This window comes from Branchiostoma floridae, chromosome 9 (assembly GCF_000003815.2).
Source record: "Branchiostoma floridae strain S238N-H82 chromosome 9, Bfl_VNyyK, whole genome shotgun sequence".
NCBI lineage: Eukaryota > Metazoa > Chordata > Leptocardii > Amphioxiformes > Branchiostomatidae > Branchiostoma > Branchiostoma floridae.
This window is the reverse complement of record NC_049987.1, coordinates 12,678,618-12,691,368: the sequence shown is the minus strand read 5'-3', so window position 1 is coordinate 12,691,368 and position 12,751 is coordinate 12,678,618. Positions and strand designations below refer to the sequence as shown.

Here is a 12,751-nt window from a genome sequence, read left to right as displayed (position 1 = left end):
ATCACTGTTGCACTTGCTCACATGTCTGCGAAAGGCTGGAGAGGGAGTAAGTAGCATACACAGGGTTTTCTCCGTGGTGCTGAAATATAAGCTGTGGGTTTCCAATGAATGTACAACAGTACATACATCTCATGGTCATGCTCACAAACTAACAACAGCACTCTGGCACATATCTATCACAATCACAGTTCATAAACAATGGTTAGGAAACTAACATGTCTATCTTAGACAACAATAAAACTTACTTTTCTCGATGCTCTCGACATCCAGGCCCTATGGCCTTCCCGCGGAAGGTGTAAGGATGGTGTGAAACAGTTGTTTGATATCAAAGTCATGGAAGACTGATATATTCAACAATACATTTGTTGAAATGTCAAAATAAAGACTTGTGGTTAGGATCATAAAGATTTGCAATACATGAAAATGTAGATAGATAAAATTCTAAGCCAACGTTTAACAGTTGATACATCACTTAATACATCACTTTGTACTCATTTGATTTCATTCACACCTTCAGATGCCGTAAGCTCCCCAAGGCTCTGAAGGAATGGGATGCTTTCCTGGACCTGAAGAAGAGAATTGACGACTTCAGTGAAACTTGTCCTCTGCTGGAGATGATGGCTAACAAGGCCATGATGAACCGTCACTGGGAGCGCATTGCAAAACTCACAAGTAAGAGGACCTGTTTTGTTTAGATGCAAAATGTATTTCTTTTAAATTACCAAGACCTACTTTTCCCTTTACCTGCCACTGTTAACAAGTAGTTTTTAGCATATTATAATCACCCCTTTTTTTATCAAACATAAGCTTACTTGATATAGACGAAAATTCAATGTGTAAAATTGTGTTAGCCCAAATGCTTTTGAACATATTTTTGTCACTACTGGCTTGTTACTGTCTGATTTTTGTATACTTTGTTACTTTTGTATAGCAGTTTTTGCACTCTCTTACAAATGTATCTCCTTTTTTTACAGGCCACTCTTTTGATGTGGAGGCAGACAACTTCCTACTGAGGAACATCATGATGGCACCACTGCTCCAATTCAAGGAAGACATTGAGGTAAAAACATAAACCTGTGGCCTTTTTTTCTAGGCCATTCCTAGCAATCTTCTGGTGATAACTAACCTGTATCAAAAGTATTCAAATTCTTAAGATACAAGAGTATTCCTTTTACTAACAGAACCATATAGGTGAAATACACTGTATTGAGTACATGCATTCTATTGGACCTTAAAACATCACAGTTACAACAAGAAAGCAAAGACTTCTGTATGTACTGCACCAATGCCATGAAATACAATGAAGCTGTACAAACATGGTCTTGTGACTTTGTTGCTATAGGATGTGTGCATCTCAGCAACAAAGGAGAAGGACATTGAGGCAAAGCTGAAACAGGTCATCGCAGACTGGAGTACCCAGGTCTTCACATTCTCTGTCTTCAAGACTCGTGGAGAGTTGCTCCTCAAGGGTGCTGATGTTACAGAGATCGTGGCTCTTATGGAGGACTCTCTCATGGTGTTGGGGTCTCTCATGAGCAACAGGTACAGCTAAATACTCCAGATTTACCCTGAAGGTTTATGTATTGGTCATTAGATGCAGAGTTAGAGATGACCTTCAGTCTGCAAGTGTATCAGCACAAATTTAAAGACCGTGGTGTGGTCTGCAGAATACTTCAGATTAAGTCAAATCATCAGTAAATAGAGACTTCATACAACTCATTGCACAAAATAAATGGCTCAGGTGTAGATAGTAAGCAATTTATTCTGAGCCTATGAATGATATGTTTTGTGGAAAAAATGTACTTCTCAGATGCATCCCAAATGTGTTTGTCCACTTTGTAATGCAAGACATGAGTTAGTATTCTTACAATGCCTACATGTATATTCAATGCTTATTTAATGGCTGCTAAAAGAGCTGCAACTGGGTAAGTCAAATTCTAGCAGGGTGGTTTCATCTTTGTTGATATTGCTAAGACAACAAAGGTGCAACATTTTGAGCACATAGTATTGGTATTGTCATATGCCTATAATGGTGCCAGGATAGATCATTACACTTATAACTTGCAATTGCTAGCATATTCCCCAATCTTCTGTAGTAAATGTTCTGGTGATAACACAACATTAAAGGCACTATTTTTTACCATGAGTATCTAGGTTCACATACTGGGTGGTGTTGTTCTACTTCATGGAACTAGACAACCATGAATTAAGATGTACAGTAAAGATCGCCATCATTACTGCAGTACAGGATATGATTGCAGAAAAAAAAAGTTTTATATCAAGCCTAATCCTGTTGACTTGTCGAAATGTCGAACATGGAGCGTAAGATTAAAATGATCAGACCATTTTACTTACTTATTATCAAACATCGTTTTCCAGGTACAATGCACCGTTCAAACCAACCATTCAGAAGTGGGTCCAGCAGCTGTCTGGTACCTCCGAGATCATTGAGATGTGGATGACAGTTCAGAACCTGTGGATCTACCTGGAGGCTGTGTTTGTGGGAGGTGACATTGCAAAACAGCTGCCACAGGTATGGATGATCACTAGGACTAATACATGGAACTCCTAATATTGTTTCACAAACATCTCACTCAGCACTTTTCTTCATCAACAATGTTAACGATTTAGGGCTGAATCGGAGGAAAGACATTGTGTGTCTCATATGCCATGGACTTGATTCTGTTTGCCCTACATTTGTAGAGATATCTAGTGACAGTCAATACTGTAACAGTTACTACAGAATCAAGTCGATTGTACAGTAGCTCAAAATATGTTTCCTACCAATGCAGTCATAGTCCACTTACTAATATTGTTGACGTGTGAAGAATAAGTGAGATAATTGCGATTGCAATAGTGGCTTGTAATGATCCATAAAAATGTACTGCTTTCTACTGAGTTAAGAGAATCCCCACTAGTACAAGTATTATACATATATTTAGATAGATTAACTTCATATAAGGTACACTGATGTCCATCGATATTCATTACTTGCCTTTGTTGCGTCAAAACAGGAAGCAAAGCGTTTCAGCCAGATTGACAAGTCTTGGATGAAGATCATGCAGCGTGCCCATGAGAACCCTAACGTGGTGCAGTGCTGTGTGGGGGATGACACCCTGGGTCAGCTGCTGCCTCACCTGTTAGAACAGCTGGAGATGTGTCAGAAGTCTCTGACAGGATACCTGGAGAAGAAGAGACTGGTGTTCCCAAGGTATCTTAGTCTGGAGTCATGCCCTATTACCGTAGTACATCAATGCTGTTCATTACTATCATTTCTTGTGTGAATGCTGCTTGGTACCAATGTTTTTCAGCAAAACTGTTTTTATGTGAATACTATTCAGCACCAAGGACAAAGCTGTATTCTTGCATGAATTCTGTTCAACACTAAGGATAGAACTGTTTCCTTGTGTCAATGGTATTCAGCCCAAGGTCAAAACTGTTACCTTGTGCAAATTTTGGTCAGCAGCAAGGACAAAGCTGCTTTCTTGCATTAATGCTTTTCAACACCACTGACAAAGCTGTTTCCTAATGAAGTTGTGTGAATGCTGTTCAGTGCCAAGGACACAACTTTCCTTGTGTTAATGCTAATCTTCACCAAGGACAAAGCTGTTGAAAACTGTGTGCATGACATCATCATCTCCCCTACCCCCAGGTTCTTCTTCGTGTCCGACCCTGCCCTGCTGGAGATCCTGGGCCAGGCCTCCGACCCCCACACCATCCAGCCCCACCTGCTGTCTGTATTTGACAACACCAAGGCTGTCACCTTCGACGAGAAGCAGTATGAGAAGATCCTCAGCATATCTTCACAGGTCAGCAACAAGTTACATGCAACATGTAATAATAGAAGACAGTGTCAAAGTGGAATACATTGACCAGAACACACACCATAGAAAGTTACAGGCAGTGCAAATGTGGTTCCTTCAACAAAAGCATTAGCAAGCTTTCTCAGTAGGCCAAGCACAAAAGCTCCAGCTAAAAGATATCTTCCATCTTAATGAGTTTAGTGATTTTACTTGTCCCTACACATCCAGCAGGAGACCTTCTAACACATCTTTGTCATCTGCAGGAAAATGAGAAGATTGATCTTGAGAAGCCAGTGGTTGCCCAGGGCAACGTGGAACAGTGGCTGGGTCTGCTCATGAACGAGTCACAGAAGTCCATCCATGGCGTCATCAGGCAGGCATCTGTTGCCATCGATGACCCCAACTTCAAGATGATTGAGTTTCAGAACGTCTTCCCGGCACAGGTAGATAGCATTCATTTCTTAGCTGGTTGGGGAAAGATCAATGTCACAACATACCTGACTTTGTTTGCCACTGTTTAATTTGTTGTAAGAATGACAGAGTTATTAAAACTGACCTATAAAAGTTGAAAAGAAAAAGATTCTGTCAGAATCTAACATTTTGTATCCAGGCTGCTTAACACTGACAAGAGGCATCCAGACAGCAGGAAATGATGTTGAGAATCTTTTCCCCAGGTCGGACTGCTAGGCATCCAGATGATCTGGACCCGTGATTCAGAAGAGGCGTTGAAGAACGCACGTGTGGACAAGAAGGTCATGGCCACCACCAACCAGCACTTCCTGGACTTGCTGAATGACCTTATTGACATGACAACCAAAGATCTCACCAAGTACGAACGTACCAAGTATGAAACTCTCATCACCATCCACGTACATCAGAGGGACATCTTTGATGAGCTGGTAAGCTTCAACATGCATACATTGATTGATTTGCATCCTATTCTTATATATTTGGTGTAAGGATAAAAAACTCATTTCTCTTTTTGAAAAATGGTCTTGTAAAACTTACAGAAAGACTTCTTTAAGCATTTGATTTGTTTCTCAATAATTCTTTTTCATATTTCCATTCAGATGTAAATTGTTGCACTATGTCTGCTTTATTTGGTACTTACCTTTGCCTTATTATTGACTCCAGGTAAAGAAAAACACCAAGAGCACTGGAGACTTTGACTGGTTGAAGCAGACACGCTTCTACTTCAAGGAGGATATCGACCAGTGTCTGATCTCCATCACTGATGTGGACTTTGAGTATCAGAATGAGTTCCTGGGGTGTCAGGAGCGTCTTGTGATCACACCACTGACTGACAGGTATGTACTTTGTACTGAGCACACCTATTTTCATGCAAACAATCTCATGCTGTGTTGTTATACAAATGTAAGCCAAGCAATGTTATAACAGTGGCATTGTAGTCTCAAATGATACATGTATTGTATTCTAAGAAAATATGTCAAACAGATTTGTAGAAGAAGTCGGACCTGTGAAAAGAAAGAATTCATTCACATTTAATGTCCCTAACAATTTCAGTTTCATTTCTCTGTTGTGTTTTGTGATGTATGTAACGTTACAATGTATTTGAAATGTGTTTATCTTCCCCACCCTAGATGCTACATCACCCTTGCCCAGGCCCTGGGGATGAGTATGGGTGGAGCCCCTGCAGGGCCAGCCGGGACTGGGAAGACTGAGACCACCAAGGACATGGGCCGCTGCCTGGGCAAGTTTGTCGTGGTCTTCAACTGCTCCGATCAGATGGACTACAGAGGGCTGGGCAGAATCTACAAAGGTGCGTCTGCATCCTTTTTATTGATATGTTCAATGAGATGATCGTTTATTGATTGATTGATTGGCTAAAAAGTCAGTTGTAAGTGCATTGCAGGCAAATGAAATGATTTTAGCATAATTCAGTAGGAAAACCATCTAGAAAGATGCACACTTTTTAACAAGGTAATTGTTGTCTTTGCTTTCAGGACTGGCCCAGTCTGGCAGCTGGGGCTGTTTTGATGAGTTCAACCGTATCGAGCTGCCCGTGCTGTCCGTGGCTGCCCAGCAGATGGCTGTCCTCTTCAACTGCAAGAAGGAGCGCAGGAAGCAGTTTGTCTTCACAGATGGAGACGTGGTGGACATGAACGCTGAGTTTGGCATCTTCCTCACAATGGTACATCTTCTATCTATGCAGACTGTAGAGCTCACTCCCTCCCTCCCTCATGTAGACTGTAAAGCTGAGAGTATTCAATTTGTTTCTTGGATATGGTTACGTGTGACAAAATGTTATGATTTGCCTCTGTTAACTGTATATTTTTGGAGATATTCTGGTTTCAGCTGTTGCAATTGAGTTTGCCATTCACTGTGTGCCACTATTTAGAGCCACTAGCACACTATTTTAGTACAGTGACCGTTATGTTGAAACATCATAGTAAATGCACAACATACCACTGTCAGAATGCTCACAACCTGTTCTGTATTGTGGCAAAACAGAACCCTGGATATGCCGGCCGCCAGGAGCTTCCCGAGAATTTAAAGATCATGTTCAGGACAGTGGCCATGATGGTTCCTGATCGACAGATCATCATGCGTGTGAAGATGGCCTCCTGTGGTTTCCAACAGAACATTGTACTGGCTCGCAAGTTCTTCATGCTGTACAAGCTGTGTGAGGAACAGCTTTCCAAACAGGTGACTGTGTAACTTTTAAGTCAACCTAGTATTGCTTACCTGTGTGGATAGTGTTTAGCACCAAGGACAGGTATGTTGATGAAGGTTAGACAACCAGGTAATAAGATACGCCAAATATCAATTACTCAAGCATCTGGATATAATTTTGGAATTGGTCACACGTTTCAGGTAGAATCCACTAACTTTTGTCAGTGACACTGCTTGTCATGAGTAATTGCTATTTGGCGCACTTAGGACAGGTATGTTTGCCTGCCTACCTGTGTGTAGATGGTGTTCAGCAAAATGGACAGTTGTGTTTTCCTATGTTTTGATGGCATTCAGCTGTAGACATTTTAAAGTCAATCTGTTGACTTGGAAGTATTAAAAGTTTTTTTAAGAAGGATTAACTAATGCAACAGTTAAGAGGTTCCGAAAGACTAATCACAATTTTTCTACATCCAGGTTCACTACGATTTTGGTCTGCGTAACATCCTGTCTGTGCTGAGGACCATGGGAGGGTTCAAGCGGTCCAACCCGCAGGACAGCGAGGTGGTGACCGTGATGCGTATCCTGCGTGACATGAACCTGTCCAAGCTGGTGGACGAGGACGAGCCTCTCTTCCTGAGTCTGATCGAGGATCTGTTCCCTGGGATCACACTTGACAAGGCTGGGTATCCCGACATAGAGGCTGCCATTCAGCATCAGGTAATGTGACAGTTTGTCTTGCAAACAGCGCAGACTGAAATGAGTAATTCTGATGATTATAGCACCACATGTTACTTTGACGAGAATTATGCTAAAAAATGTTAATTTTGCTTTTGACGTACAATGTCCTGTCAAGGAACAAGTCAACAAAATACGTAAATTGCTTCAAGTTTTCTGTGACTTAAGTTTGCAACTTCATGGTTGAATCAACCAGTTATGCAGTGACAGACAGGATACGTGTCAGTAGTGTGATGAGTTTGCAGTGAGGGCTCACAGCAAACAATTCGGACATAAAACCTCTGTGAATATTTCTTGATTTACAAGAAATGTTCACACACTGTCAGGTTTTATGTTCACAGTTTTTTCTCTTGTCTGAGTTATCAACAATGGTACCAGCACTGATATGCTAAAATGACCAGCTTGTAATGCGTTCTAGTTTTCTTAAAGATACATGATCATGATCTATACTTGTTTTGTGACAGACTGAAGAGGCAGGGCTGGTTCACCACGCCCCATGGGTGCTGAAGCTGATCCAGCTGTACGAGACCCAGCGTGTCCGTCACGGCTTCATGACACTCGGGCCCAGCGGAACGGGGAAAACCAACTGTATCCATGTCCTGATGAAGGCCATGAGTGACTGTGGTGCTCCTCACAAGTAAGGGAATAGGATGATCAATAGACGATTTGCCCATAGTATTACTAACTATAAGACTACTATTGTTAATGTCACAATGACAGGTAGACAAAATTTTTTTCTGCTTTTTTTTCAGTCAGATCTAAGACATACATTACGGCCTACAATTGAAATCACTCAATTCTACATAATCCTGGTTAATAGATTTAATCTTGTGTATGGTTGTAACTTAGCACCAATGCTGTGGTGGTAAACTGCAAAGTTAGACTAGTGTACACAGGGTTATGAGAACTATGAAGAAGCTGAGCCTTAAAGAAAAGAAGAAATTCTGGCACTCACCTTTCTTCTGCTGTTGTCTTCAGGGAGATGAGGATGAACCCCAAAGCCATCACAGCCTCTCAGATGTTCGGTACCCTTGATGTGGCCACAAATGACTGGACAGACGGCATCTTCTCCACTCTGTGGAGGAAGTCCCTGAAGGTGAAGAAGACAGACAACACCTGGATTGTGCTGGATGGACCTGTGGATGCCATCTGGATTGAGAACCTCAACAGGTAACCTGAATGATGTTTTGTAGAGGGGGAATATCGTCCATGAGCATCATCTATATCAATGGAGTTGGTGACCTAATGTTAGATGATGAAGATTGTTGTGAACAGCTTGTTATTTCAGTAATGCAGTTGTAGCTGAATTGTGTGTTTTAAGTCATACATTTTGCATTGGATGAACTTGATGCTGATTCTTACTCTTGAACATTTGCTTGTCTGCAGTGTACTTGATGACAGTAAGACCCTGACTCTGGCCAATGGAGACCGGATCAGAATGGCACCAAACTGCAAAATTGTCTTTGAGGTGAGTGTTTCAGACCTTACATTGTGATCTGTTTTATAATATGTTGAGGAACTCTTATAATCAGCTTCTGAACATTTGCCGCTATACATGCACTTCTGCATTTGTAAGTGATCTGGTTTTGTCTGTTGAAACTGTTACAAGGACTTTTGAAAAAGCATCTCTGGTTTGTTTTCAGGTGCACAACATTGACAATGCGTCCCCTGCCACTGTGTCCCGTAACGGCATGGTGTACATGTCCAGCTCCGCCCTGGACTGGAAGCCCATTCTCCAGGGCTGGCTGAACAAGCGGCCCCAGCAGCAGCATGACATTCTCATGACACTCTTTGAGGGTATCTTCACGGAGTTGTACCGATATGTCAACCAGGACCTGCATGTAAGTACATGTAGCTCAGATGAACAGCTTCTTGTGACAACCACAAGCTATTCATCAACTCCTAGCAGCCAATCCAAGCATCACTTAACTCCATCTAGAGCATCTGCTATTCAAAGATAGTTAACTCAAAGTAATAGAGTAACAGTTATGAAGAATACTAGAGGAGTTATACTGTACTATCTTCCATACAAGAAGGCATCATTGCTATCTCTTTGCATAGTTTTATCAGATACGCAACCTGATTCCATCTCTCTACTGATGGTTTAGGCTGCGAGCTGCTTGTTGCCTTCATCAGTGCAAAGTAAAATTTCTCCTTGCCATATTGTGACATAATCATGACAAGGATGCATTCTCAAACATGACTAAGCAGCAAGGATAATATCTGTCTTCTCACTTTACTGACTGTTCACGTGTTCATTGATGTTCGCAGGCGAAGATGAAGGTCCTGGAGTGTAACTACATCAAACAGGCCATCGATCTGCTGGAGGGGCTGATCCCTGGTCCTGAACATCCACCCAGCCAGAAGATGCTGGAGAGAATCTTCGTCTTCACCCTCATGTGGTCCCTGGGCTCCCTCCTGGAGCTGGATGATAGGGAGAAGGTAATGTTGGAAATCAATGCTTCATTGTTATTTCACATCTCTTGTGCATTAGTAGCAGCAGTGATGGTCAGACTTCTTACTGCTATGGGCTTCACAGGAAAGTCATAGTTTTTTTTTGGGGGGGGGGACTGTTTTGTTGTTGTCTTAGCCAGCCTGTTGTTGTACATTTTTTACCAAAAAAAGGAAATATGATTGAGTACCAAAATATGTGTATTGGATAATACTTGACAAGTATTCTGTAACAGTCTTGCTATAGTCCTGTGTTGTTTGGACAAAAAAAAGTTACAAGTGTGGGACACCAATGCTTTCAGACTGAATAGCATTTCACATATTGAAGAATGGCTCTGTATCTGTACTTTACTCAAACTTGTAGTACTTAAGATTTCCGTGTCAATCAGTACCTTTGTTTCTTTTCAGCTGGAACAATTTATTGTGGATAATGGTGGTGGTCTGGACCTGCCACCAGTGGACAAGGGGAAGCAGGAAACCATCTTTGAGTACGTGGTGAAGGATAACGGGGAGTGGGAACATTGGTCCAACCGTGTGGAACAGTGAGTACATGTAACATTCAATCAATATTTGCTATGCTTGCATGATATCCTCAACATAATAATGTTAAAATCTTGATAACTAATATGTATTTTGCCTGAATTCCTTTAAAAAAATTCACCTTATAAATAGACCTTTTTCTAAATAGACCTAATACAAGATCCCTTTTAATTGTCATATAGATTGTGCCACAGCTTTTACTTATAAATGAATAGTCACCAATTGAAATGTACCTGTAAGGAATTGGATATCTCCTGCACAGATGTTTATAAACTGCTAAAAAAGTGCTAAGAAAAATGCACCCACAAGTCGACAGTAGTTTGCACCTTAGTTTTCTATTGGATTGGCATTGTTACAGACAGAGATGTTTTGTGTCTAGGCTTAATCAAAGTTGTAAAAGTTTTTTGAAAGCCTTGTGGATCTGTGTTTCTTCTACAACTTGTGATATCTGGACTACAGGAGTTCGTAAGTTTAGGCTGTTAATGTACAACCTATAACACATGACACCACCATGTTTGTGTGTGTTATCAGTAATGATGACAAATATAAACTTCCACTTCACAAGTAGACATAGATTAAAGATGAGCATCTGCAATCCTTTGTAAATATGCACAGTTTGGTTATACAGTCACGGTGAGTTGACTTGAGTGTGTATCAAAAAACAAATGTTTTAACTTTAAGGTAATGTTTGATATCTAATTCTTTGACTGAAACAATGAAACCACTGCTCACATCAATATAGAGGTGCTATTTTTTAATGAATGGCATTATCCCAAAATCATACATGATTGAAATCTAATTATCACAATAAGACTTCACATTATCTCACTTGCCACTGGCACTAGACAAAAGTTAAATGTCACTATTGCTGTGTTCTTGTCTACTTCTCCCCAGAAAACAAAAATTCTTGTACAAACCAAAATGTATTTTAATCCTGTGTAGGTACATCTATCCAAAAGACTCCACCCCAGAGTACACGTCCATCCTTGTGCCAAACGTGGACAACGTACGGTCAGACTTCCTCATGGACACCATCATGAAGCTGGGAAAGCCTGTCCTGCTGATCGGTGAACAAGGAACAGCTAAAACTGTCATCATTAAGGTAAATTATTCTGTCAACATTTAGAGTTTATGGAGATCCTGGACCAGGATGTTATCAAAACGTATATTTACCTGTGTGTAAATGGTGTTCAGCACCAAGGGCAGGTTTGCTAGTATTCATTACAAGGGACAGCCACGTTATCTGCATGTGAATGGTGTTCAGCACAAGGACAGGCATGTTATCATGTGCATGAATGGTGTATTCAGCATCAGGGACAGACATATTTATTTGTGTGTGAATGGTGTTCAGCACCAGGGACAGGCATGTTACAAGTATGTAAATGGCGTTCAGCACCAGGAACAGGTATGCTTACCTGTGTATGGATGGTGTGCAACACCAGGGATGGGTATGTGTGTTTGTGTGGATGACAGGTATGTTTGCATGTGGATGGCATTCAGCACCAAGGACAGGTATGTTTAACTTTGTGTCGATTGTTTTCAAAACTGCAGAAAGAGGCTAAGTTGAAAAAGGTAGAGTAGATAATTTCAGAAAATGATCCAAGACATTTTTTCCATCCAGGGGTACTGCTCCCGCTACAACCCAGAGCAGCACATGTTCAAGAGCCTGAACTTCTCGTCTGCCACCACACCTCTGATGTTCCAGCGCACCGTCCAGAGTTACGTGGACAAACGGATGGGAACAACATATGGGCCACCTGCTGGTGAGTGACTGTAGTTGTTTCCTCCACTTGTGAACTGAGAGTAATAGTAATAACCCTAGACTTTTAATTGTCCTTTGTAGGCATATTGAATGTGGGTTTATGCTTTCAGTCACAACATTTCCTGATGTCTATCATGTACTATTTACTGTACATGTCAGGTGTACAGATAGTGATAGTGAAATTTTAATTATAAATTTATATATTATGGACTGAAGATCTTTATTGCACAAATTTGTGCCAATGGATGAAGTACTGGGTTCATTTTGAAATGTACATGTACAAATGCAACGTTAAGATTGACATTATTATTGTGCACATTGCATGCTTGCATTTCACACAATAATGACATTATTTAATGTGTCTACCCAGGCAAGAAGATGACAGTGTTTGTTGATGACGTGAACATGCCGCTGATCAACGAATGGGGCGACCAGATCACCAACGAGATCGTGCGCCAGCTGATGGAGTGGAACGGCTTCTACAACCTGGAAAAACCTGGTAAGACATGTTACAAGCGTGAAAAGACATTCAGCACCAGGGACAGGACTCTCAAACTTGAGCTATGGGTGACATCTCTGAAGGCACCAGATGCAGGAGTGCAAGGAACAGATTTTTTATTGTTTTGTAATGCTGTAAATGTTGTGTTTACCTTGGAAAAGTCATCTTGAGAACTTATCATCAGAATCGTAATGTTCAATCCTGATATAACATGTAAATTTCTATCCTCCACAGGTGAGTTCACCAACATTGTGGACACACAGTTTGTCGCCGCCATGATTCACCCCGGCGGGGAAGGAACGACATCCCGGAACGTCTAAACGCCGC

The 12,751-nt window shown here is 41.2% G+C and overlaps 1 protein-coding gene across 1 annotated transcript in view; it reads left to right on the top strand.

Annotated features, from left to right (window-relative positions):
* LOC118422160 (dynein heavy chain 5, axonemal-like) overlaps nucleotides 1-12,751 on the top strand; it is a 64,291-nt gene that overhangs the window by 35,444 nt on the left and 16,096 nt on the right. The window contains 24 exon segments of the mRNA XM_035829677.1: nucleotides 518-672; nucleotides 975-1,060; nucleotides 1,343-1,542; nucleotides 2,380-2,533; nucleotides 3,015-3,211; nucleotides 3,653-3,809; nucleotides 4,067-4,246; nucleotides 4,478-4,702; nucleotides 4,938-5,110; nucleotides 5,405-5,583; nucleotides 5,768-5,955; nucleotides 6,276-6,470; nucleotides 6,912-7,154; nucleotides 7,637-7,809; nucleotides 8,151-8,342; nucleotides 8,559-8,640; nucleotides 8,816-9,013; nucleotides 9,444-9,614; nucleotides 10,032-10,165; nucleotides 11,106-11,265; nucleotides 11,785-11,926; nucleotides 12,296-12,424; nucleotides 12,659-12,712; nucleotides 12,715-12,749. Of these exon segments, the coding sequence (XP_035685570.1) occupies nucleotides 518-672; nucleotides 975-1,060; nucleotides 1,343-1,542; nucleotides 2,380-2,533; nucleotides 3,015-3,211; nucleotides 3,653-3,809; nucleotides 4,067-4,246; nucleotides 4,478-4,702; nucleotides 4,938-5,110; nucleotides 5,405-5,583; nucleotides 5,768-5,955; nucleotides 6,276-6,470; nucleotides 6,912-7,154; nucleotides 7,637-7,809; nucleotides 8,151-8,342; nucleotides 8,559-8,640; nucleotides 8,816-9,013; nucleotides 9,444-9,614; nucleotides 10,032-10,165; nucleotides 11,106-11,265; nucleotides 11,785-11,926; nucleotides 12,296-12,424; nucleotides 12,659-12,712; nucleotides 12,715-12,749 (3,802 nt within the window).